The sequence below is a fragment of the Cervus canadensis genome, chromosome 1 (genome assembly GCF_019320065.1).
Source record: "Cervus canadensis isolate Bull #8, Minnesota chromosome 1, ASM1932006v1, whole genome shotgun sequence".
NCBI lineage: Eukaryota > Metazoa > Chordata > Mammalia > Artiodactyla > Cervidae > Cervus > Cervus canadensis.
Genome location: NC_057386.1, coordinates 87544443 through 87572323, shown reverse-complemented (window position 1 = coordinate 87572323; position 27881 = coordinate 87544443). Strand labels below are relative to the sequence as shown.

At 37.4% G+C, this 27881-nt stretch overlaps 2 protein-coding genes across 6 annotated transcripts in view; one reads left to right on the top strand and one right to left on the bottom strand.

Annotated features, from left to right (window-relative positions):
* MFSD8 (major facilitator superfamily domain containing 8) overlaps positions 1-13526 on the bottom strand; it is a 39816-nt gene extending 26290 nt beyond the window's left edge. The window contains exons 1-3 of one of the 2 annotated variants that reach the window (XM_043486555.1): positions 13332-13526; positions 6705-6796; positions 681-724 (exon numbers count right to left, since the gene is read on the bottom strand). In XM_043486555.1, coding sequence (XP_043342490.1) covers positions 681-724; positions 6705-6796; positions 13332-13396 — 201 coding nt within the window. In that variant the 5' untranslated portion in view covers positions 13397-13526. Of the gene's footprint in view, positions 1-680; positions 725-6704; positions 6797-12997; positions 13290-13331 lie in introns of those variants that run through there. The other variant, XM_043486565.1, reaches the window with a different exon arrangement.
* A 94-nt stretch (positions 13527-13620) lies between these two features.
* The window catches only part of ABHD18 (abhydrolase domain containing 18), a 40312-nt gene continuing 26051 nt past the window's right edge, over positions 13621-27881 (top strand). The window contains exons 1-4 of one of the 4 annotated variants that reach the window (XM_043486604.1): positions 13621-13863; positions 14093-14287; positions 23931-24039; positions 24673-24757. In XM_043486604.1, coding sequence (XP_043342539.1) covers positions 14272-14287; positions 23931-24039; positions 24673-24757 — 210 coding nt within the window. In that variant the 5' untranslated portion in view covers positions 13621-13863; positions 14093-14271. Of the gene's footprint in view, positions 13931-14092; positions 14288-23930; positions 24040-24672; positions 24758-27881 lie in introns of all 4 variants that reach the window. The other 3 variants (XM_043486577.1, XM_043486595.1, XM_043486587.1) reach the window with 3 other exon arrangements.

Below are 27881 nucleotides of genomic sequence, written 5' to 3'. Positions count from 1 at the left end.
CCTTCCCACCTAGTAACCACAGCATCAAAATATGTATATTGTCTATTCATTTCACAATGTCGCCTGACAACCTAAATTAATTCTATTGGAAAGCATGAAATGTGTACATTTTAGGAATTCAGACTATGTCTAACCTAGTTTCCTTTTTATCAGGGAAGGGGTATGAAGAGGATGGGAAAATGGCCAGTAAGGATGTGACCATATATCTCAGGGCTTCCCAGGTGGCTCAGGGGCAAAGGATCTGCCTGCAATTCAGGAGATGCAGGAGACGAGGATTCAACCCCTGGGTCAGGAAGATCTCCCCAGAGGAGGGCATGGCAACCCACTCCCGTATTATTGCCTGGAGAATCTCAAGGACAGGGGAGCCTGGTTGGCTGTAGTTCATGGGGTTGCATGACATGACTGAAGTGACTGAGAACAGGCACACACATGCCATGTATCTATGTGTGCCTAGGACTGCTGGGTATAACCCTATATTCTGCTATAATACTCTTCTCACTTCAAGAGTGTTCTGGTGAGCACAATAAAGCATATGGTCACCTTACTTATAACCCTCTTTAGGGGAATTATTCTCATGTTATTCTAGCAAAGATTAAATCAGAATACTACAGAGACTCTCTAGAAAACTACATAAGAGTTATTACTTACACCTACATAAGATAAGAATGAAGTGTACAAACCTTTTGGAGATATGGCCATATTGACATTATCACAATAGAAAATCCTGTGAAGAGGCAAATTCTGTTATTTATGTTTACAACTTCATAGCTACAGATACAATTTTTTGAACATGAATTTTAAAACATCATTCTGAATTTACAAATTTATTACCACAAATGTTTAATTTATCAAGCAATGGGATTTTATTTATCAGAAGAAAAATAAATACTTAAGACTTTAAAATATATATATAATTATAGTCCCTCACTATAATTATCATAATAAAAGAAGAAGACCTATTTCTCCTTATTCACATGTCTTTATTGTAGATGAAAATTACTGAAAGCTGTGTTAAGCATTTACAGCAAAAATGAATGGATGAAAGGCTACTTTGCTACAGAGGAATGCTAAACTTATCATCTGTTTCATTTGAGAGAAATAATTGACTGTAGGGAGGACTAAGAAGAAGGAAAATGACCTTTAAGGGGACAGTGGCTAAAAAGAACCAGGATTCCTCAAGATGTGCATACCTGAAAAGAAAATTGTCTCTGCTAGCTTTTATTGCTTGATAACTGTAATGATCATCACTGGGCTTCCCAGATGGTGCTACTGGTAAAGAACCTGCCTGTCAATGCAGGAGACATAAGAGACCCAGGTTTCATCCCTGGGTCAGGAATATCCCCCTGGAGGAGGGCATGGAAACCCACTCCAGTATTCTTGCCTGGAGAATTCCATGGACAGAGGAGCCTGGCAGGCTACAATCCATGGGGTGGCAAAGAGTCGGACATGACTGAAACGACCTAACATACAAACAACTGTAATTGACTCCAATACTATTTGTCGATTTTAAATATTAGGCACATCCAATCAAAATCATACCAAAGCTATTTGTAAAAAAGTTGTATGAAGATATAATTCACATAGAATTCACCCATTTAAAGTGTATGATTCAATGGTTTTTAGTATTCCAAATATATGCAACCATCACTATAGTCAATTTTAGAATACCATAGTCACTTCAAAAAGAAACCCTGGACCCTTTAGCTATCCTCTGCTACCCTCCACCCTCTCCCCTACAGCCATAAGTAACCCAGAAATCTACTTTCTGTCTCTATAGGTTTTCCTTTCCTGGGTTTTCATATGAATACAACCATATAGTATGTGTTTTTTTTTGGTCTGGTTTCTTTCTTTGATAATACTCTCAAGGTTCATCAATGTTGTAGCAGTGTCAGTACTTCGTTCCTTTTTTAAAAGCCTGGTTTATTTTTTATTTATTAATTGGAGGATAATTGCTTTACAATATTGCACTGGTTTCTGCCATATATCACCATGAATCAGCCACAGGTATACGTACATCCGCTTCCTTGTGAACCTCCCTCCCACCTCCCATCTCATCCCACCCCTCTAGGTTGTCACAGAGCACCAGATTTGAGAAAAGTTTGACTTAAAAAATAATTTAGGTGGGAGGGGGGATCGGGATGGGGAATACGTGTAAATCTATGGCTGATTCATATCAATGTATGACAAAAAAATAAATAAATAAATAAAAATAAAAAATAATAAATTAATTATTAGTTTCATTTTAGTGTATTTTGTTTTTTTGTTTTTTTTTAATTTTTTATTAGTTGGAGGCTAATTACTTCACAACATTTCAGTGGGTTTTGTCATACATTGATATGAATCAGCCATAGATTTACACATATTCCCCATCCTGATTCCCCCTCCCACCTCCCTCTCCACCCGATTCCTCTGGGTCTTCCCAGTGCACCAGGCCCGAGCACTTGTCTCATGCATCCCACCTGGGCTGGGGATCTGTTTCACCATAGACAGTATACATGCTGTTCTTTTGAAATATCCCACCCTCACATTCTCCCACAGAGTTCAATAGTCTGTTCTGTACTTCTGTGTCTCTTTTTCTGTTTTGCATATAGGGTTATCGTTACCATCTTTCTAAATTCCATATATATGCGTTAGTATGCTGTAATGTTCTTTATCTTTCTGGCTTACTTCACTCTGTATAAGGGGCTCCAGTTTCATCCATCTCATTAGGACTGGTTCAAATGAATTCTTTTTAACGGCTGAGTAAAATTCCATGGTGTATATGTACCACAGCTTCCTTATCCATTCATCTGCTGATGGGCATCTAGGTTGCTTCCATGTCCTGGCTATTATAAACAGTGCTGCGATGAACATTGGGGTGCACGTGTCTCTTTCAGATCTGGTTTCCTCAGTGTGTATGCCCAGAAGTGGGATTGCTGGGTCATATGGCAGTTCTATTTCCAGTTTTTTACGAAATCTCCACACTGTTTTCCATAGTGGCTGTACTAGTTTGCATTCCCACCAACAGTGTAAGAGGGTTCCCTTTTCTCCACACCCTCTCCAGCATTTATTGCTTGTAGACTTTTGGATAGCAGCCATCCTGACTGGCGTGTAATGGTATTTTGAATTAACACAATGACTTCGATGAAAACAGGGTTGAGTCAACAAGTATTTGAAAACAAGACTATTATTGCACAATCAAGAAACTTGTAAACAGGTAAAATGTTTAACATGCCAATTAAAATCTAAAGTTAAAAATTTTTTTTGCTGTTCAATTTGAAATTATTACTTATGCTTTAGATAATTGAGTACTAAAAAATTAGAAGTGTTTTAAATGAAAAACAACTGTTGCAGAGCTTGCTACCTAAACAACATTCATTTGCTCCCCCACTTCCTGATAGAATCCTGGTTGTATTCAAGTATTTATCACTCCTTCACAAAGTCACAGACTTCAGAGGACACTGTGTCCACCCCAAATTCCAGAGGGTCAATCCTGAGGTCCCAATATTCTAGCTGATGATGGGTTTAGAAGTTAACAGGTAACCCTGTTCTGATCGGTGAGAAATGAGGGGGGGTCTACTTTGGGACCTCCAGGAAAGGATGCCTCATCTCTTTGGAGGGTAAAAAAATAAGTCGCCTTCAGTCAGTAAAAATTGCTGTGGAAGGACTGACACCTGGAAGTGCTGCTGCATCCTTGCTGTAGCCTAAGGATGAAGGCAATATGCAGAAGAGAGCAAAACCAAAATACTTATTCAGAAGCAGAGTCAGGGAATGTCATCTGGAGTTGTTCCCCTGTGGACATCTTATAAGAAAACCTCACTGTTCAAGCCAAGTTTTTGTTTGTTTGCTTTTCTTAAGGATTTTATTGACAGAAAAAACAAAGAAAAAATTGCCATTATAAATTAAAGTGATCAGATTTGATGTCCTGCATTTACTGGTCATCATTGTCAGGTCATTAACAAACTTGTTCAAGCCGACTTGAATCAACATTTTTTTCCTGATATTTGTAGAGAGCATAATAATATACAATCTAAATATCCTTTATTTTGTACTTTTCTTTAGTTTTAGCTTTATTTAAAATCTGTTTTTCCTCAATGTTGAATCATAAAGAAGACTGGCAAGTGAGAGAGAACAAGAGAGTGACCTGGGATTAATAGAAAGGATATGGAAAACTATTTAGTCAAATGACCACTAAATCCATCTCAGGGAAAGAAACCATTTGTAAAATTAGTGCCTATGGACTTAGAGGGTCCAAGCTTGGAAAAAAAGAATTAATCCCCTAAAACATTCTTTTAAAAACTATCACAGTATTAAGAAATACTATATATATATGTATATATATAGTATTTGAGAAAAAACATGTATATTCCTTATCATTTTAACACAATTAGAGTTCTTCATTTTTTTCCTAATAAAGATTAACTTTTCAGAAAATATATTTTCAGAAATAATGTTAATAGGTTAAAATGCATCAAGATATATAAATTAAGATTTTTGCACTTCACTCAAGCTTCCATTGTGGCTCAGCCAGTAAAGAATCCACCTGCAATGTAGGAGACCTGGGTTCGATCCTTGGATTGGGAAGATCCCCTGAAGAAGGGAAAGGCTACCCACTCCAGTATTCTGGTCTGAAGAATTCCATGGACTGTGTAGTGCACGGGGTCGCAAAGAGTCAGACATGCCTGAGCACTTTACTATTTGTATGTATCAATATAAAAGTTTTTTTTTTCCATTTATTTTTATTAGTTGGAGGCTAATTACTTTACAATATTGTAGTGGTTTTTGCCATACATTGACATGAATCAGCCAATATAAAAGTTAAATGAGGTTCACAGGCCACAAAAGAAAAAAACAGATTTGCTAAACTACATCAAAATTTAAAACTTCTGTGAACAAAGGGCACAATCATTAGAGTGAAAAAAAAAAAAAAGTCCTGGAATGGTAGAAAGTATTTGCAAATCATACATCTGATCTGGGATTATAATCAAAACATACAAAGAACTCTACATCTCAATAAAAACAAAACAACAAAAACATGATTTTTTTTAAAAATGGGGAAAGGACTTGAATAGACATTTCTTCAAAGATCATATATAGATGGCCAATACACACGTGAAAAGATGCCCAGTATAAGTAATCATCAAGGAAATGCAAATCAAAATCACAATGAGCTACCATTTCATGCCCATTAGAATGACTTGCTGCTATTTAGTTGCTAAGTTGTGCAGATTCTTTTGCAACCACATGGACTGTAGCCCAGCAGGCTCCTCTGTCCATGGGATTTCCCAGGCAAGAATACTGGAGTGGGTTGCCATTTCCTCTCCCAGGGGATCTTCCCTATCCAAGGATTGAACCTGCGTCTCCTACATTGGCAGGTGGGTTCTTTACCACTGAGCCACTTCGGAAGCCCCATTAGAATGACTATCTATTAAATAAACATAACAGTTAGTGAAGATGCGGAAAAATTTGGACCCTGACTGTCAATGGGAATGTAAAATGCAGCAGCAGCTATGGAAAGAAGTATAGCAGTTCCTCAAAAAATTAAAAATAGAATTATCATATGACATAGCACTTCTGGATATATACCCAAAAGAACTGAAAGCAGGATTTAATGAGATGTTTGCACACTCATGTTCACAGCAGCTATTTCTAAGAAACAAGACACTGAATTAACTCAAATGTTCATCAACAAATAAATGAATAAACAAAATGTGGTGTACACTGAAGCGGATCAACACATGCTATTTCAAAACATGCTGCTTTAGCATATTGATTATTTTGAGCCGAAAGCAACTGGAGACACAGTGGGGCTCTCTGCCCTCCCCATTTCTGCCTAAAAACAGGGCAGAAATTTCCCCTGAGAGATGTACTCGTCCAGTACCAGGAAGAAGAAAACATTCTTATCACTGGAGATGAGGCACAGATGCTGAGATGAGCCTGTTACAAGCAAACCTTACAAAACCACCTGCATCCTTCACTAGTGTGCCGAATGTATCTGAGTCACTTTCCCACAATTACCCTCCCCAGAAGCCCAACCCCTTTCCTTTGTCTACAGTCAGTTCTCCACAATTACAGCCCTTTATTAAAACAGTATATAACCTCCTGAATGTTTCTTTGAGGTTTTCACTTCTTTTCTATGAAGCCCCCTGTGAAACATAAAAAATATTAACATCAACTAAATTTTTATGATCTTCTCCTGTTGATCTGCCTTTTGTCAGTTTAATTCGCAGGCCCCAGCTGTAAATACCAAGAAAATAAAGGAAAAATTATTCCTCTCCTACAATTTATACAACAGACTATTAGCCTTAAAAAAGAAGGAAATACTAACACATGCCACAACACGGGTGAACCTTAAGGACGTAATACTAAATGAAATAAATCAGTCACAAAATAAAATACTGTGTGATTCCATTTATGTGAAGTATCTACAGTACTCAAATTCATAGAAACAGAAAGCAAAGTGGTGATTAACAGGGGTTGATGAGGAAGGGGAAATGAGTCATTGTTTAATTGGTACAGAGTTTCAGTTTTACAAGACACAAAAGTTCTGGAGACTGGTTACTACCATCTAGATACATTTAACATTCTGACCTTAGAAATGGTTAAGATGGTACATTTGATGTTATACAGGTTTTACCACAATAAAAAAATAATTTTTAATTAAATGACATTCAAATGTGGTGTTTTATCTAAATTTTTAAAATTACTTATAATTTAATACTTACCTACACTGCTAAGAAACATAGTAAGATACAGAATCCTAATAGATCTCCATCGGCTCTTATAATGCTCCTCAGTTTCTATAATATCCCATTCTCTAAATGTAAAGAAGAAAAAAAGTAGTATAAAGTTAGCTCATTACATGCAAATCTTTCTGTGGCACAATTTTATTTCCTCTCTCCTAAAGTCATGAAAATTATATGACAGAAGTCTAATTTATCAATAATGGTTTTTACTATATTAATTCATCTATAAATAAGTATTATATCTTTTAATTTCCATGGATGTATTTACACATCATTGTGCATAGAAACTAGGGGAGACATGAGGTAGCTGAAACAGGCAAAATATTTTGTGAACCAATTATTTTGCTATCGTTGGCATGCTACAAAACTTATGAATGAAAGTGCTGAAATTTGCTAAACTGACAAAATGAATAAAGTATATAAAAATAAATAAACTAGTCACTTCAATCTCCTACAGGTGGGACAAATAACTAGTAACTATTAAAAGATAATAATGGGGGCTTCCCTGGTGGCTCAGTGGTAAAGAATTCACCTGCCAATGCAGGAGACACGGTTTCAATCCCTGGTTCCAGAAGATCCCACATACTGTGGAGCAACTAAGCCCGTGCTCCCTCTAGAGCCCGGGAGCCACAGCTCCTGAGCCCAGGTGCCCCAACTACTGAAGCCTGCACGCCCTAAAGCTGGTACAAGAGAAGTCACCAAAATGAGAAGTCTGCGCAGGGCAATCAGAGAGTAGACCTCACTCGCTGCAACTAGAGAAAAGCTCAAGCAGCAATGATGACCTAGTACAGCCAAAAATAAATTTTTAATTAAAAAAAAAAAGATAATAACTGTCATCATGATGACATGCTCTACTTGATGCCATCAAATTAACTTTGCTGTAGGAAACTATTTTGGCTGGGTACTTGAAGCAAAACTAATATAAGTGACACCAAGAAGGTTTGATGTGACTTAAGACATTCCTAGCCCTGAGACCTCCTGAAACACTTGCCTTTGCTCCAACGAGAGTTACCAGACAAGCTCTGCTAGTGGACCAAAGAGAGACCAAGGCCCCTCCAGGCTGGGCTAAGTTTTCATACACGCCTGTGACCCGGATTAAGGGTAAGTATACTAATCATACAGACTGCCTTTGTCGGGTGATACATTAGTGTGTGTGCTCCTTACATTTTCACATATACATACGGAAAGAGTTAGCAAATTTACCTTAATACGAGCATTATGTTTTCAAAGAATTCAGACAAACATAACAGAAAATGACTTCTTATGTTCCATTTATCAGCAAAATATACACCATTCAATCCCATATATGGAATTCTGGTATATCTTTAAAGTACTGGCTTACTACTATAATTTTAATGAACTCATTTTTATTTTCTGAAGAACAGAAATCTAATTGATAACCATAAATAAAAGTATCACTAAAATAAGCCTAAACATTTTCAAATAATCAATCTGCTCAGATGCTATCTAAGTCATAGAAAGAACCAAGAGAAGAAAACTATTTGATTCTGAAAAAAATGTAATAAAATTTTTTGAGTAACTTTGACTTAAAGGTCAGTCAAAAGTGTTTCTTCTTTCAATGACAGCTATCAAATATTAAAGGGAAGACAGAAAATCACCATTTACTCTCCATGTGACAATGGATGAAAGCAAAGAGCATCAGCGAATCCAAAAATAACTGGTTGGAAGGTCATATAGCCTCAAAGTATCACTTGTCTGGCGACTTACTAGTCAGAAAATGGAAAACGAGCCTTTATAATTGAGAGATATACCAGTCACCCTCTTAACCAAGTAGTCAAGCTTGGCATTCCCAACAGGAAATTCCCCCTGACATACTGGGATGTTCTAAACATAAGCCATGGGGTGTTCTTACCAGAAATGTTTGACCAGGATCTACTCAGAAATAGTCCACAAATCCAGAATGTGAGATGTTCCAAAGAAAACAGAAAACTAACCTAGACTTGCCAGAGGACTCAACGTTGGGAAGAACAGAAACAGAAGGTCAGGGGACAGTTTTAGGATGGTAGAGTCTAAAAAGACCTAAGGATCGAAATCTGAACAGTACTTAGATATGATTTAAAAAATAATGGCTATAAAGTATATTTCTGGAACAAGTGGAAAAATATAAGTACAGTGTATATACTTTGAATTAATAGTGTATTTCTAGCTGTGGTAACAGTGATAAACTGCTACGTAAAAGAATGAATATGTTTTGGGGAGATGTAGGCTGAAGACTATGATATTAGGATAAAGTGACATAACGTTTGCAACCTACTTTGGAGTTTGGCAAGAGGTGTGTGTGGGTGTGGGGGTGTGTGTGTGTTTAGAAAGAGAGATTTGAACAGTGTGGAAAAGGCTAACATTGACTGGGTAATTAGATATTTATTACACTGTTTTGTGTGTGTGTGTGTGTAGAAAGAGAGATTTGAACTGTGTGGAAAAGGCTAACAGTGACTGGGTAATCAGATATTTATTACACTGTATTGTCCATTTTTCTTAATTTAAAGTGTTTCAAAACAAATATTTTACTTTTCCTTCTTTTCAATTCAAAAAATAAAGCTTTGGTGAAGAAATGGATCTTTCTTCCTTGTTGGAAATAGTAGGAATATAGGAGACTATAACTGTCCTTCAATCAAGTTATCATTTTTATTACATTTTCTTAACCTTGATGATTCAACCAACCCTGTCACATGACTGAGAGTAACTTCCCAAAGGCTTCTTTCTTGTATCACTAATGCAAAAGAAAAAATTCTGCACTTCCAAGGTGACTTAACATTTTGGTTCCTTTCTATTATCATTACTGTATTCTGGTATTAGTTCTCCACTTGAGACTCTCCTTCAAGTAAAATTGCAGTGCTAAGGGTTTTGTCCTGTCCAATATTTTCATTTCAAACTACACCTCAAACGATAGCATGCTTATCAAAGTTGTGACTTAAACAATGAGGAATATACAACATATTGGAGTAAATTGATAACCAAACTTAGCTAGATAAAATTCAACAGGAATAAGTAAAAGGAACCATATTTAGGTTCAATAGATCAAGATCTAACAGAAGGATTCTTAGGTAAGCAGCCATACTTTACTTGCCAAAAGAAAAAAAAAAAAGACTGGATTTCCTGAGGGAAAAAATAAAATCGTACCTTTACCAGAGGGCATCTGTAAACTCCTGAAAGCAAAAAAGAACCCATACTGAAAGAGGATAAGAGAAAGGAGTGTGTGGTCACTGGTAGAATAGTGTAATGATATAAAGTTATAGAAATTAAAAGACAGAAATAAATTGAGAATGTTTCATAAAGGATCTTCTATACAACCATGAGTGCTAGTAATATCTGTTATACAGAGATTAGGCTGAAGTTGCAGAGAAAAATTTTAAGCACCTATAAGACTTTAGGATATTCTAAGAGAGGGATCAGCAAACTACTGTCTATATAGGCCAAATCTGCTCTACCACCTGTTTCTGTGTGGTCTGTGGCCTAAGAATAGTTTTTACAGATGAATACTTGTGATTAATTCCACGACAGAAAACATTAACTTTGAACTCCGATTGAACAAAATGCCACCCTCACAAGAATTCTATTCATCTCACTATTAAACCTGTATTATAAAAAATTGTACTTTTACTGTTAAATTTTAAATTTCATTACTGCAAAAATTTTGTGGAAGCTTACTTTCTTGTTATCTAAGTATGTATACAATAACTTTGATTTTGCCTCCTGGCCTGCAAAGCCTAAAATATTTACCATACGGGCCTTTACAGGAAAAGTTTACCAACCCCTGCGCTCTTAAACTCTATGGATAGGGTCCGTGGGATCACTAAGGACTCACCAGATCAGTAAATCAGAATCAGTCTTCTTAGTGATGAAAGGTTGGTAGTGAAATTGATATATGTTTTTGCAATTTATTCAAAGAGAACAGGGCTTACTAACTAGTGTTACATCTGTTCCTTTTACTATGTTTTTAAAGACAGTAAACTTACTGAATTATTTTCAAAATACTCCCTTTTTATTAATAAAAATGATAAATCTAAATTCAGATGGACAGAATAACTGAATTTAAATGGAACCTAAGGAGCATCAGACTGGTTCAAAATAGGGAAAAGAGTACATCAAGACTGTATATTGTCACCCTGCTTATTTAACTTACATGCAGAATACATCATGTGAAATGCCGGGCTGGATGAAGCACAAGCTGGAATCAAGACTGCCAGGAGAAATATCAATAACCTCAGATATGCAGATGACACCACCTTTATGGCAGAAAGTGAAGAGGAACTAAAGAGTCTCTTGATGAAGGTTAAAGAGGAGAGTGAAGAAGCTGGCTAACAACTCAACATTCAAAAAACGAAGATCATGGCATACAGTCCCACCACTTCATGGCAAACAGATGGGCTAACAGTGGACACAATGACAGAGACTTTTATTTTCTTGGTCTTCAAAATGACTGCAGATGGTGACTGCAGCCATGAAATTAAAAGACACTTGCTTCTTGGAAGAAAAGCTATGACCAACCTAGACAGTTCATTTAAAAGCCAGAGACATTACTTTGCCAACAAAGGTCCATCTAGGCAAAGCTATGGGTTTTTCCAGTAGTCATGTACAGATGTGAGAGTTGGACCATAAAGGCTGAGCACCAAAGAATTGATGCTTTCAAACTGTGGTGCTGGAGAAGACTCTTCAGAATCCCTTGGACTGCAAGGAGATCAAACCAATCAATCCTAAAGAAAACCAATCCTCAACATTCATTGAAAGGACTGATGCTGAAGCTGAACCTCCAACACTTTGGCCACCTGAAGCGAAGAACCAACTCATTGGAAAAGCCCTTGATGCTGGGAAAGACTGAAGGCAGGAGGAGAAGAGGAAAAGAGAAGATGGGATGATTGGATGGTATCACCAACTCAATGAACATGAGTTTGAATAAACGCCAGGAGATGGTGAAGGACAGGGAAGCCGGGCACGCTGCCGTCCATTGGATCGCAAAGAGACTGACATGACTGAGTGATGGAACAACCACAAAGGGATCAATTACTTGGACAAAATTGAAGCTAAGAAGTAAGGGGAAAAAAAATTCCCTTCCTAAAGAAGGTTTATTTGGTGGCTCAGATGGTAAGGAATCAGCTTGCAAGGCAGGAGACCCAGATTTGATCCATGGGTCAGGAAGATTCTCCTGGAGAAGGGAATGGCTACCCAATCCAGTATTCTTGCCTGGAGAATTCCATGGACAGAGAAATCTGACTGGCTACAGTCCATGGGGTCACAAAGAGTTGAACACGACTGAGTAACTAACCCTTATTTGGACAAAGTGACAGAATATACCATAAGACTACATCTAACCATAATTCAAAGATCCTTGACTCTATGTGGAAAACCACCAAGGACTAGGAAGAAGCAAAAACAATGCTAAGAAATCTAAAAGTGACAAAGTCCATGCACTCAAGTTCATGCACTTGATTAGTAGGAGAGATCTTTAGTTTTCAGTCAGAGCTTCTGTATTCTAACTACCCACAATTCTATTAAGTTTACATACATGATTTTCAAAGCCACAGCAAGCTAGAAATCCCAAAGTAAAGTTGGGGGGAAAGAGGTTTGCTGACACCAACAAAAACAGAGGTTGCCAACAGGTAACAAAAACGAGGAGAAATAGTTTGCCAGAAACAGAAAAGGCAGGAGGAAAAAAAAAAAAAAAACCAGATATGAAAAGTATGGCACTGTAGAACAAATTAGTATAGAAGCGCAAAGGCACAAATGCTTCATTAAGCCCAGAGGACGTCACTCTATTACACTATACTTCAAGTAATGTTCATTTTAATAATCTCAAATAAAAACTAAATAAAATTACACTTCATATATTCTGTTCAGTGGATCGGGGATTCGACAAACACATTTTCCACAGGCTTTCAAAAGAAGTGATTTTTAAAAAAGATTTGGTACTTAAGAGGGACAAAAGAGAGAAAATTAACAAGTTTGTAGACAGCTGAAGCTTACCTGTGAACATAAGTTCACTTAACTTACTGTGATAATGATATATGTATAAAATAAAATGATACTTAACTTCGTATTCCTAAAGGTAAAAATACACATTCGATTGCGTAGTAAGAAACAAACAATTCTGAATCACAGTCCATAAACTAGGGTCAAAATACACCTTATCGCCTAAATGCTTAAAAATTATTACTTATATATTTGGCATAGGACAAAGATGAGTTCATCTTAGGTTTACTTGCAAAAAAGTATTATTATCAGGCAATTAGTCAAGTGTCTATTAAGACAAGTACCGATTAAAACAGCGTGAAACATATACAGTGGTCGGTTCTGTAAAGGGCCAAACCCAGAAAGCAGTGACTTGGTTGCTGCATCACCAACGGAGCGAAAAGTACAAGAGGCAGCCTGCATTTCTGTAACACCTTCACCAGAACCTGCCGGCTCAAAGGTGCTCCACGGCTCGACCCCCTTTCTAGGAAGTGGCAGCGCATCTTCCAATCTCGCGTGACTTGCCGGCTCCAGCCGCTCTGGCACCCCTTATTCTGCCCACTAAGCCTGACGCAGGGAAAGGCGCCAGTTCCAACAGCGCAGGAGAGTACGGGGAGCCTTCCCCCAACATCCGCTCACCTGCTTCCGGGTGTCCTGTCCCCTAAGAGCGGCTCCTGCTCAGAGTCGACCCCTAAACTCGCCATAGTTACAGCTCCCACAAGGCTTGGGGCCAACTCTCGCGACACCTCCTGCTCCCTCCCTTCCAAGACGTCCCGAAGCTGTCAAAACAGGCCGGCGAGGGCGCGTGCACGCCAGGCGACCAGAGAGGGCGGAGCGCCCCCGGGTCAGAGGCGGGGTCACGCAGGCGGCGGGGCGGTACCGAGCGGATGATGGGGGTTGAGGGCGGAGCTTTAAGTCCTCATCCTCCTCTCCGGTCCGAACCTCTCCGCCTCCAAGGAGGGTTGGGGGCGTGTCCAAACAGCCACTCTGCCCAGAATTCACCCTCCTCCCTATACGGCTCTGTCGTCTACCTCTCGCTTCTCAGTTCCTGGGGAGACTGTTGTCGCTGTGTTTGGGCCTCAGAAGGACGGCGAGTCCCAGGAGCCTAGGGAGCCGTGGCGCTGGGAGTCTCGGCCAGCTGGACAGCAGGCGTCCGCCAAGCGGCCACTGAGTAAGTAGCTGTTCCAGGCCGCGCTTCCCAAGCCTCTTGCAGCGCTTGCCTACGTGCCAGGAGGCAGGTACGGAGAGCGCAAGGCTTGGCGGGAGACTCGGGGGTCCCGGCCGGAGTGAGGTGGGCTGGCGGGCTGTCCCTCCGCCTGTGGAAGGTGGAAGTGTCTACGCGCCGCGGTTTTCTTCGCTCGGCTAACTGCAAAGGCACCTTATCCGTACTGCCTTATTAGGACCTGGGATGGAGACGAGGTCCAGCCGCTCCTCAGATTCGACCCCTTTTGCAGCCTGCGTGGACTGGGGGCTTCAGCCGTGCAAGAGGTCACTCAGCAGAGTCTGCTGCTGTAACCTGGGGGTTAGAAAAGACACAGCACCAGTATGACAATGACCAGCTCTTTTCATCACAAGGAATATGACAATTTTAAGAAGTATGTTATGGGGTATTTTTGTTTGTTTCAGTAGATCATGGTGCTATTTCTTTCCTGGCGCTTACCTGTTAACACCTTACCCCTGCAAGCAGGCTTGTAAGGTAATTGGTAGCAGTAGTCCTGTGTGTTACAATTACTGTGTTATTAGCACTAGATGCATTCTTATGTGATTTCATCTGGTCACAACAGTCCTATGAGATAGGTAAAGCAGACACATTTCTACTTTACAGAGAACTAAGGCCTAGAGAAGTTAATAATCTTACCCAGAATCACTCACCGTGAAAGTGGCAGAGTTGGGACCCAGATTCAATTCTTTTGATCAATATTTATGAGCACTTATCCTGTGCCAGGTCCTATACTAGTTAATGTGTTGTATGGTAATATACCATCACTTCTGATCTTTGTCTTGTTTGTGACCTTGTGTGTATCCTGTTAGACACATTCCACTGGTAAACAACTAAACTTGAAATGTGTTTATTAGTTCAGGTTTATCTTCTGAATCCAGACCTGACACTGTGTACTGGATTCAGTCTTGCAGATTTGTTTGTAACAGTTTACAAAAACATATCAGATTTCTATGACTGGTTCCAAGAAAGTACATGGGTAAAATTAGTATTTTTTGTCATGATGTTGCTTTAATATATCTTTGACTTCTTTTTTAATCTCTGGAGTCTAGCACAGTGTATGGCATATATGTATATGGCATATAGACATACATATATATATTTGACAAAGGAATTTTTAGCCAATATTGAACCTGGCAGAATAGTTACTAAATAATATATGTTGAATGAATACTTACTGAATTGCTTCATTTCATCCCTACAACAATCCTCAGAAGTGGAATTGTCTCGAGCATACAAGGAAATTGAAAGTATGGAGATTAAGTAATATGCTTAGGGTCACAACTCTAATTAGCAATAGAACTAGAATCTAAGAAACACAGGACTCTTGACTGTAAAGCCTGTGCTTTTCAACACTAGCCTTCCTATGGAAAAAATGTAAAGAAGAATCTTTTCCCATATCTCTCAAAATATTTCAAACTAGATTATCAGTTTCTATAAAAATGAAATAATTTGCTATTATGTATTAGGCCAGCTATTATTCCCCTTTTATAGTTTAAGGTGGCTTGCTCAAGGTCACACTGCTAGTGGAGGAACCCAGGTCTTCTGACACGGCTGTTTTCCATTGTTGCCTCCAAGTGATGACTTTAGATGGCAGAAGTACATGGAATGAGTACACATACAACTGATGAAATGTAAATAAGCTCTATGTATTGTACCAATTAAAAAGAAAAAGAAAAAAATCATTTCTTAGGAAACATGCAGCACTCAAAGTAAACATTTTTTTTAAATGTTTAAAAACCTAATTATTTATTTTAAAGCCTGTGGAAAAGAACTAAATTTGAAATTTGATTATTGGCTGAATGTTTCACATAAGCATATGAGACAGTCTGCCTGTTGGATTTCCATAGATGACTGCTTAGAATAGAATAGATAGCAGATAGACAGCTAGACTAGATACCCCTCCAAACAAATAAACAAATAAAGTTGTTTTTTTACTCTTCTCCAGTGTAAGATTAAAAGGAATTAAATTTGTTGAGGTAGGGTAGTAAATTTTAATAGAGGATATCAGGTGTATCTTAACTCCAGTATACACTGCTACTTAAATTTGTGTTGAAAATAAGTTATTTAAAAATGTAAAATTTAAGTCTGCATTTTTGTGGATTAAAGTTCTTGTACATGGTGGTATAATTTCATGTATGCCTTTGAGATATGTGTATATCAACTATTGGAGGATAAAAGTCCAGAAAGAATTAGGGTTGCATTTAAATGCTTATATACAGAGTGATAAGAGATGAAAGTACTAGATGGCTTAATAGATGTTGAGTGTCATTTTGCAATGGAGCACATTTCTAGGAAAGACTTCATTCCTTGGCACTGTGCTAGAACTTCTATTTTTGTTTCACTTTGTTTTTCTTTTTTGCATTGGCTATATAAAAGTATAGATGACAATTGTGTCAGTCTGGCTTGATACACACTTCGAAAGTGGGTCCGGTTTCTGCAGAAGCTCACTAATGTCAGTTGAGGGCTTTAAAAAGTATCTGATGTGGCTCCAGATGGTACCTTCTCATGGTAAATGGGAGTTATCTTTACCTTGGGTTTGGATTAAAGGCTGTTTATGGTGGCACTGGATAGCAGTTAGCCCTGCTTGGAAAAACCTACAAGTTTAGGGCATCCCAGGAAACTTGGTCTTTTATATTGCTCTTAGTGATGAAATGGGGTTTAAGATCTTGGAGAAGGAAATGGCAAACCACTCCAGTATTTTTGCCAGACAACCTTGCTGGCAGGCTATAGCCCACAGGGTCGCAGAGTCCAACACCACTTAGCAACTGAGCTTTTAGAGTAACCCCAGAGTCCCAGAGGGCTTCTAGGAAGAACCCGCCTGCCAATGCAGGCGATAAAGAGACGAGGGTTCGATCCCTGGGTCAGGAAGATCCCCTGGAGGAGGAAATGGCAACCCACTCCAATATTCTTGCCTGGAGAATCCCGTGGACAGAGGAGCCTGGCGGGCTACAGTCCATGGGATTGCAAAAGAGTTGGACACTTTGAACTTAGCGACTAAACAACAACAATAAATATAGTACTTTACAAAATATTTGAAGAGTTCACTTTTCTCGGATTCTTTTCCATTCTTTGGGGGCCTCCCTGGTAGCTCAGATGGTAAAGAATCTGCCTGCAGTGACAGAGACCCGAGTTAAATCTCTGGGTAGGGAAGATCCCCTGGAGAAGGGAATGTCTACCCACTCCAGTGTTCTTATCTGAAGTGGATAAAGGAACCTGGCAGGCTATAGTCCATGATATCGCAAAGAGTTGGACACCACTGAGTGACTAACACTTTCACTTTCACTTTTTCCTGTTCTTTGGCAACTTTCTACCTTTTTTTTTTTTTTGGCCATGCTTTGTAGCATGCATTATCTTAATTCCCGGACCAGGGATGGAATCCATGTCCCCTGCTTTGGAATCACGGAGTCTTAACCACTGGACCATCAGGGAAGTCCCTGCAACTTTCTACTTTTTCATGTTTGTCTTAGCTTGTTTATCTGTTACGAACTCAGAAGAATATGACGTAGAAAAATGGGTTGTCTCACATACTTTTGTTACTGTAAAACATGAGTGTTGGGATTTTGTTCTTTTTTACGCCAACTTGGAATATGCATATTGCTGTTGATGCTATGGATGTAACAGAGGAAGATATGGACCACCCTCCCCCATTCTTTTCCTGCCACTGTAGAGAAAGTAAATAGTCTAAAATACTTGCAAAAAATTGTGAAGTCCTGTGTTGTAACGACATGCCATTGTTCTCCTACAGTGTGATAAATGTACACAAAAATGTATCAATGCTATTTTTTGAACAATTCCAGAAAGATCCAAGGAATAAAATAATTAAAATTATCATTTATCACTCAGTTTTGTCTTTTCCTTATGCTAGAGTTGCATATCTTAATATATAAAGAGTTGGTCTCTTAAGCAACCCCATGGACTATACAATCCATGGAATTCTCCAGGCCAGAACACTGGAGTGGGTAGCCTTTCCCTTCTCCAAGGGATCTTCCCAACCCAGGGATTGAACCCAGGTTTTCACATTACAGGTGGATTCTTTACCAGCTTAGCCACAAGAGAGGCCCTTATTTGAAATATGGAACACTAATTCAGAATTTTGCTATTTGGTTAAAGAATAAACTGTTCCATTTCTACCGCAGCTGGGTATATTCAGTTCAACTCTGATATTAATCACCCATAGATTAACACCACAGGAGTTCGTGCAGTTCCCACCAGTTAAAGGCTCAGTTGTCCAGATGCCATTGCTTCCAAGGCCAACCACACTTTTAACTGACTTGACTATAGATTTGGGAGTTCCTGTGACCCCTTGGGTTAATAATTACCTGGAACAACTCAAAAGAACTACATAAACCACTATACTATCCTTCTTCTAGCTTCCTTATAAGGGATACAACTTAGCAACAGCCCCATGAAGAGACAAATGAGGCAAGTCATAAGAGGAAGTGTGAAGTTTCCATTTTCTTTTATTCCGGAGTCAGTGTGCATCATTCTCCAGCACATGTTCATTACCCAAGAAGCTCTGCCATGCCTCAGTGTCTGTGGAGTTATCATTGGGATCTTCATGACTGATTGGATCCTTAGCAATGTGATTCAGTGCATCTCCAGCTCCTTTTCTCTCTTGGAGGTCAGGCTGACCTGAAGTCAGCCCTCTAATCAAATAGTTGGTCTTTATGGGGTCCAGCCAGAAATTATCCTGAATCTATCTAGGGCCCCACCATGAGTCACCTCATTAGCATAAAGACACTCCTATCATTCAGGGAATTCCAAGAGTTTTAGGAGCTCCACCCCAGGAACTTGGATCAAAGACTACACATATTGACATTTACCTTTAAAAAAAAAAATAGCTGGTCAAGCAATTTAAATATACTTTATATACTTACTTGATTTTAATAATTGCACTAAATTAGAAAATATATATGATGAGGACAACATTTTAGAAGCCAGTTTGCCTTTTATAATTTGTTTAGTGAGTAAAAAACAAAATGCTATAAAAAAAATACTAAGATGCAATGGTTTTTATTTTGCTTTGAGGGATTTTGTTTGTTTCTCTGGGCAAGTGTTCTTGAGTGAATGGAAATATATAAATGTGATTTAGACAAACTTTCAAGAGCTCACTTGCTTATAAACAGATGTTTATTCAGATCTATGCTATTTGTTTTCCTGTTGGTGGTACTGTGAGAAGACGGTGATTGTCACCTCTGGTATTGAGAGCCATGAGGGTGTCAGCCCAGTCATTTTACTCAAAGGCTGAGATGTACAACTGGTTTCTCCCAGTGTGACAGTCTCTAAGGTAGCCCTCCTGTTTACTTCTTTGGGTAATCCCCTCCCTTTGAGTGGGCAGGGCTGTATAAGACTTTATCTTGTCAGCACACTCACTCTCACTGTCCTGTTGGCCTTAAAGAAGTAAACTTTTGTGAACTTCCTGTGAAGAGAACCATGTGGTAGGGAGCTGTGAGTAGTCCCTAGCAGCTGACTCTGGCCTCTGGCTGAGCAAAATACTGAAGCTGAAATGAATTCTGTTAACAACCTGAGTGAACTTAAAAGCGGCTCTTCTCCATTCAAGCTTCCAAATGAGAATGCAGCCCAGCCAACAACCTTGATAAGAGCTACATGATACCCCGAAGCAGAAACCCAAGTAGCCTGTGTTCTTGGAACAATCCTGAAGAGAGGGGAAGTGAGAAGATGGGGGGTGGAGGGAGAGGGAGGGAGGGACCAACTTGATTCTAAAGATTTGTTTCTCAAATTCTTTTATTTAAAGGTCTTAGTGAAGTCTTCAAATATTTAAATTACACAGTAGTGTGTTTTGAAGAGAATAGTAAGAGCCTTGAGTTCTGTTCTAGGGTCAATAGAATTACTAGGGTCAGATGAATTACTTCTGCTTACTGAGAAAGTTGTTAAGAGGGAAAATTGTCAGTTTACTACCTCTGAAAAATTTTGAAGAGAAACGATCAAGTTAAATCAAGTCCAATTTCTAAAATGGTTTCATATTTTTATGGTAAAATACACATCACATAAAATTCACCAACTTAGCCATTTTTAATTGTATGGTTGGGTGGTATTAGGTGCAACTGTCATCACTACCATCCATCTGTAGAGAGCTCAATGTGCAGAACTGAAACTGTACACCCATCACCCTCCTCCGTTTCCCCTTCCCCTCAGCCCTTGAAAACCACCACTCTGCTTTCCATGTATGAATCTGGCTGCTCTAGGTAGCTCATAAAAGTAGCATCATATAGTGTAACATTTGTTAGAATTTTACTCCTTTTTTAAAGCTGAATAATGTGTCATTGTATGTATATTTCCAACTTCCCTGGTAGCTCAGCTGGCAAAGAATTTACCTGCATCGCAGGAGACCCCCGTTCGATTCCTGGGTCAGGAATTTCCCTAGAGAAGGGATAGGCTACCCACTCCAGTAATCTTGGGCTTCCCTGCTGGCTCCACGGTGAAGAATCTGCCTGCAATGTGGGAAACCTGAGTTCAATCCCTGAGTTGGGAAGATTCCCTGGAGGAGGGCATGGCAACCCACTCCAGTATTCTTGACTGGAGAATCCCCGTGGACAGAGGAGCCTGGTGGGCTACAGTCCGTGGGGTCGCAAAGAGTCGGACACAACTAAACAACTAAGCACAGCACATGTATATATACATATAATGTATACACGACAGTTTGCTTTGCTTCCACTTTTTACAGCTACCAAATTCTAAATTTTAAGGCAGAGAGAATATGGCTAATTAAAATTATTTTAGATGGAATACAAATTTTAGGTCTACCCTCTGTCATAATGCCTGGAGGCTTAGTGAAGAATCTGCCTGCAATGTGGGAGACCTGGGTTTGATCCCAGAGTCAGGAATATCCCTTGAAGGAGGGAATAGCTACCCACTCCAGTATTCTTGCCTGGAGAATTCCTTAGACAGACGGAGCCCAACAGGCTACAGTCCGTGGGGTTGCTACAGTCCATATAACTGAGCAACTAACACTTTCAATTTCTGACATAATGAATTCTCTTAAAATCAGTATCTGTACTTTATTTATGCCATTTTAGTTTATCTTTGCATTTTTGACAGTGTTGTGATATTCATGACATATCTATGATTTATTTGATTTTCTAGCTCAAGGGTAAGCAAATTATGGCCTATGCGCCAACCTGCCAGTTTTTGTATGGTCTAAAAGCTAAGATTAATTTTTGCAGATGTGTTAGTACTCAGTTTGATGATAGAGGTACCAACTGTGAACCCCCATTAAGCAAAATCCCAAGTGATCTCCGATAAGAAAAAGGAATTTAATGTTAAAAAAAATTGAATTTTATATTTACTGCAGTGTTTTAGGGAGTTCTCTTGGATATGGTGCAATGGGTTGGTTTGATTATATAAACATTTAAGAAAATGTGTGGAATGCATAAAAAATAATTTTTAAAATTAGTGGAATGGTAAAAGCTTTTTGCTATGAATCTGATAGGTAAAGACTTAAAATCCAAACTCTATAGAAAATTATTATGAATCTTTAAAGTCAAAAATCAGTCTCCACTAGATAAATGTCACTAATAGCATGACGTATTTCCTGCTCATTTGAGATCCTACTCTTTGGACCCTCAGTGTTATTTCAGCAAGTCACACTTTTTCACATCTTACTTTTTGTGTTTGCATATCTTCTATCTGCCCGACTAATCTCCCTGAAGACTCAGTTAAAACTTTGATTTTTCTTTATAACCTTTCCTTCTCTTTTGCAACCGCTTTTAACTATAATCATCCATATAAAATACAGGTTGTTCATTTTATGAAAATAAATAAATTATACTTATGATTTCTACTTTTAAGTTATGCTTCAATTTATTAAAAAAGTTACAGAAACAGCAACAACAAATTGTAGTGAACTCCTAACTACTTGGGAAAGTCTCCAAGCTTTGCCTTTCTACACCATCTCTGCAGCCTCTGCAAATGAATGATGTCTCCTTTCATCACAGCTATTTGCTAGTATATCACGTCTGGTTATTCATACTTCATAGGACAATTCCTATTGTATGCAGAGTTTGACTTCACTAGGCAACAGCAAAAGATTTTTCAGCAAACTATGTATCAATGTCAGAATACCACATAGTTGTAAAACATGTAGAAATGGGTAATTGAGTGAAAATAGTATATAATTTCACTACAAATCTTTAAAAATCGTTCAGTCAGAAAATGTCATTTAAGAGGTTGGTGCATTAAGGTAAAGAAATTCTTAGTTTTTTTTGTCCTATAAGATTCAGCTGAAAACTAAAGTTGTTAAGTTTAAGTAATAACACATACAGGCTTTAGCCACTGCCACAAAAACTAGTAACAGGAGTTCCCCTCTCTGATTTACAATGCAAATCAGTTGAGTAGAAAAATTATCAACAGATAATGTCAACATTATTGACATTTCTCCCTTGTTAACATTAAATTTTGACTGTATTTATATTGACTATACTTTTGTGAAGTGGTAAAAGAAAGCCAAAAATGTATTTTATCATCATCTGTAGGTATTCTAGGAAGCTTATGTCATTCAGTTCTGGATTAACTTTCAAAGTGACTGTTGAAAATTCTTAGAATGTTTTAGGAAATGTTTAAAAAAATTTTTTTCAGAGGAAGTGGCAAATAAATGAGTACATAAGGGTTCTTCAAATTGATTTTTACTTTCATCCTCTTCTTTAAATGGAATTGATTTTCCTCCTATAAACTATCATAAATTATAGAAGTCCTCTATGATTGGTATTTGATAGATTTGCTCCTTCACTACATTGATATACTAACATTGCTACAATAATATGATAATATCTCAATACAATAATGGTGATAGAAATTTTGTATGGAATTCTAGTGAAATTTCTTCACAATAATAAATGGTTTTGCTGGTTCAGTCATAAAAATAATAAAGTGCTAGTCCTATTGATGGTGGATTAGATTGTAACTTAATGCAAAGAAGAGCATTAAAATGAACTTGTTTGTTACAAATCAAAGAGTAAAAATATAAGACATAAATGGTGGTTCCCCCAACATTCAGAGTAATAGATAAGTACTTATGAAACCTCACTGATGGAACTTTTAATTCCCATTATCCATTTTCCTAAGTAGAATAAACCCTGAACCTGAATCAGGTTTTGCCTGCAAATCAAAACTGCACCATTCGATTTGAAAAGACTGAGGCAGATATTTTTTAAAAGCTTCAGAACTGTTTGGGAAAGACAGATAAGTGGTACAGAAGTAGTCACATTGATTAATTATTACTTTTCATGCACTGTAATATAGAAGAGAAGTTAGATCTTTAGTCATGAGTTAGTCTTAGGTCTGTCTCCCACTTTTTATGTGACCTTAATCACCTATCCTCTCCTTGTCTTGGGGTACTATATCTTTCTTCATAAAAATGTTGGAAGGTTTAAACAAGAACTTATGTATGTGTGTGTGTGTGTGTGTGTAGTTTTTAAATGATGACTGGCAGATAAAACAGTATTACATGTTAGCCACTCCTGTTGTTATCAACAGATAATGAGTATTTACTGTCAGTCACTGTGCTGAGAATGGGAAAGTGCTGCCTTAGAGAATTCAGTTTACTGATGCTCAGGGCTCTACTTCATCTTCTCTACTTTTGTCCTAGTTCTTTTTTCCTATATCTTGTATCTTATTCCCAAGAGAATAAATTCAAGGTTCTAGTTTAATCTCATTATTTCATTTTCCCCCAGTCTTACTGATATATAATGTCATATTAAAGTATACAACACAATGACTTGATATATGTATATGTTGTGATGCATTTACCACAAGTTTGGATAACATCCATCAGTCTGTAACCAGAGTTACAATTTTTTTTTCCTATAAGATAAGTAAGTCATGGGGATGTAATGTACAGCATAGTAACTATTATTAACAATACTGTGCTGTATATTGCAAAGTTGCTAAGAGAGTAGATCAATCTTTAATTTGTACCTAATATGTAAAGAGATAGTTAGAAAATTGACCTGCTGAGTAAAATAAAATATTTTAAGGTCATTTAAATGTTTATTTTATAGATGTTTGTTTGCTACTGATGGGTGTGAGCAAGTTAGATATTCTATACCGGAGACTACTCCTTACAAAACTTTTTATCAGAGGATGGGGAAGGCCAGAGGATCTCAAAAGGTAAGCAGTTTCACTGCATGCTTGCTCCAAGTTTGTTGTTTTAGTAAACATTTAAAATTTCATTTCAGTTTTTAAAAAAGTTTTTTTCTATAAATATAAAGTGATTGGTAAGCTAAACATTATTAAATAAGAAAGGAAATTATTTTTTCTCTTTTATCTAATTATTGCTGTTAAGTTTTAACTCACATAATCATAAATTGAACTATTTTAAAAGAAATTCAGACTTAAAAATAAAGAGCTCTCAGGCATAGATTTTTAACTTTGGTAATTTATTATTGCTTAGAGTTTTCAAGGACTGAACTTTCTTGAATAACTTGAATTTGTGATGACTATAAAACTGTGATATACTGTATAGCTCATGTAAACATTTGGATTTGTGAAAATTAATTCAGTATTTGCACACTTAATTTTGAGGCTTGCATATGTTAATTACTTTCAGAACAATGATATTTCTCATGTTTTTTCTGAAACAGAATTTCAGTTTTGAAAAAAAACAAAGCCTAACTTTTTAATTATTAAAATGAAATTTTAATACAATTTGTAAACTGGACTTGCTAATTTTTAGTTACTTTTCATCAGTCTCAATATAACGGGAATAATGAGTTTTTTCCTTTTCCTCCCTTCCCATAATAGACTCTTTGAATTTAGAAAGATTATTGGAAATCGAGAAAGATGTCAGAATCTGGTTTCAAGTGATTATCCAGTGTACATCGATAAGGTATTAAAATGAAAGAAATGCAGTTATAGAAATTCAGGTTTCATATAACTGTGTGGCAAGAGTGGGCTGAATGTTGGAGTATAATAACAGTGAATTCTAAAACATGAGTACAATATAGATTTTTTTCATTTAATATTTTTTAAAATGTTATTATTGTATATATTCTAACTGAATGCTTACAATAACTATCTGCATGTTTATATAGGAGCATATTTTTAACACTTAGATAAATATAAGAAAATGTTTAGGGCTGGATCTTTTTGAACCTCATCTTTTATCTTTAGGCTCAAGAAAGTTAAAGTAAATTATTCAGCATTTCAGAAGAATTACAAATAATACAAGGAAGTACTCAAGTTAGAGAATCAGCACATGAAAAGTTGTTACCAAAACAATTGTTATATAACATCAGGGAATTCTTATAGGGTACAGTTAATTGCTGAGAGAAGGGTAGAAAGAAAATGCTACAAAATTAGAGAATATGAGAAAATATTTTTGAAATAGTTCTACTTTTAAGCAACCATGTTTTTTTGTAAAATATTTCTAGATTTATGTAATTGGATACTTAGTGTTGTTGGGGAGGAGCTGCAAATGATTGAACTTCACATCCCTCACTGCCATCAACCAAAATAACCCCACTTTCATCTCTTTTATATATTGGATATCTCTAGAAGATGTCATTTTTTCAAAAGACCTTCACTGCTAAACACAGGATCTTGTAAATTGGAAATCCCTCCTCTATACCATATAGCAGTTCCTTATATCTTCTAGATTTAGAACATTTCTCCCTCAAACTTCGCTAAATATTTCCATTTTCTCTATTTTCTTCTACTAAAGACTCATAGGCTTAAACAAATTTAAAACATACCACATAAAGATCAGAACTCTAGTTCTGGCCACTTTTTACCCCCTATTTCCATTTTCCTCCTTGGGAGGAATTAACTGCTCGGATTTTAGAATGCTTTCTTGCAGATATCCTTCCTCTCCCCCAACCTTATCTCACTCTCACTCTCAGTTTTCAAACATTGAGAAATAATTCAAATACAGAAAAATCACCCTTTAAAAATGTACAATTCAGTGTTGTTTTTTATTATATTCCAAGATGTGCAACTATCCCTGTCTAATTCCAGAGCAGTTTATTGCCCCCAGAAGAAACCCTATACCTGCTAGTTGTCACCTGCCACTTCCCTAGCCTCTCACCTGCTGGTAGTCACTCATTTGTTGTCTGTCGATTCACCTGTTCTGGACATTTCTTATAAATGGAATCATCCAACATGTGGCATTTTGTTTCTGGCTTATTTCACTTAGCAGATTTTTAAGGTTCACCCATGTTGTACCGTGTACCAGTGCTTCATTCTTTTTTATGGCTAAATATTCCAATGTAAATATGTATATTTTGTTTATTCATTTATTGATGAGCATTTGAGTTGTTTCTACTTTTTAACTATTATGAATAATAATGCCATGAATATTCATGTACTAGTGTTTTGTGGATATACATTTTCAGTTCTCTTGGGTATACACATAGGAATGAAATTGCTCAGACACATGGTGATTCTGTGCTTAAATTTTTAACAAACTGTCAACTGTTTTCCAAAGTGTACCACTTTAAAACTTTCCCACAAGCAGTGTATAATGCTTGCAATTTCTCCACATCCTTACTAATGATTCTACTTGCCCTAGCCTTCCTAATGGGTGTGAAGTATATTTTATTGTGGTTTTGATATGCCTTTCCCTAATGACTGTGATGTTGAGCATCTTTTCACATTCTTATTGGTCATTCATTTGAGAAATATCTGTGAAACCCTTGCCCACTTTTAATTGGGTTATTCATCTTTTTTAGTGTTGAGTTGTAGCTTGCTTAATTTTTAAATCTATATTATGTATGGCTCTGAGAGTGTTGTTGTTTTTTTTTTTCCTTATCCAATTTCCATTTATCCCAACACTATTTGTTAAATTATTATTCCTTTTCACATTAGGTTGTGCTGCCTCCTTTTTCAAATAATTAATTCTTCTAAAATAGGTAAAAGTTTAAAACTATAAGAGGCACAAAGATGGCTAAAATGTAAAGATTTCTTGGATTAGAATTTCATATTATATACATTAGGTCTCTTTACCATTTTTTTTTAAGAAAATGCAATGTAATCCCAATTAAAATATTCAGTTTAGCACTAAGGTCCATGAAAGGATCCTTAAATTATTTTTGAGAAGGACTCAAATATATATTTGCGGGGTATTGTCAGATCAGGAATACCTGAAAAGGAAGTGAAAGTGAAGTCGCTCAATCATGTCCAACTCTTTGCGACCCCATGGACTGTAGCCTACTAGGCTCCTCCATCCGTGGGATTCTCCAGGCAAGAGTACTGGAGTGGGTTGCGAAGAGTGGTAAGTAAAAGCTAGTTCAGTCATACATCAATGGGTATTGTGAGGCACAGCATACGCAACACAGCCTGATACTGGTTTAGAAATAAAATATATGCTAATAAGACCCAATATATGATTGGAAATAATTTGTCAAAATTTATGGAAGCTTACTTAATGATAAAGTAGTATTCTAAGTCATTTGCAAAAAAAAATGTGGATTATTTAATAAATAATGTTGAAACAACTGGCTACATATTTGTGTTTTCTAAAAAGGTTGATATAGGACTTGCCTGGTGCCTCAGTGGTAAAGAATCTGCCTGCAATGCAGGAGACAGGAGTTTGACCCCTGGGTCAGGAAGATCCCTGGAGAAGGAAATGGCAACCCACTCCAACAGTCTTGCCTGGGAAATCCCATAGACAGAGGAGCCTGATGGATACAGTCCATGCAGTCTCAAAAAGAGTCGGACACAACTTAGTGACTAAACAACAACAAAAACCAATGTACATGTTATAATAAATTATTGTTATTGTTCAGTCACTAAGTCATGTCCAACTCTTTGCAAACCCATGGATGCAGCATGCCAGGCTTCCCTATCTTTCACCATCTCCTGGAGCTTGCTCATACTTATGTCCATTGAGTTGGTGATGCCATCCAACCATCTCATCCTCTATGACCCCCTCTCCTCCTGCCCTCAATCTTTCCCAGCATCAGGGTCTTTTCCAATAGGTTGGCCCTTCTCATCAGGTAGCCAAAGTATTGGAG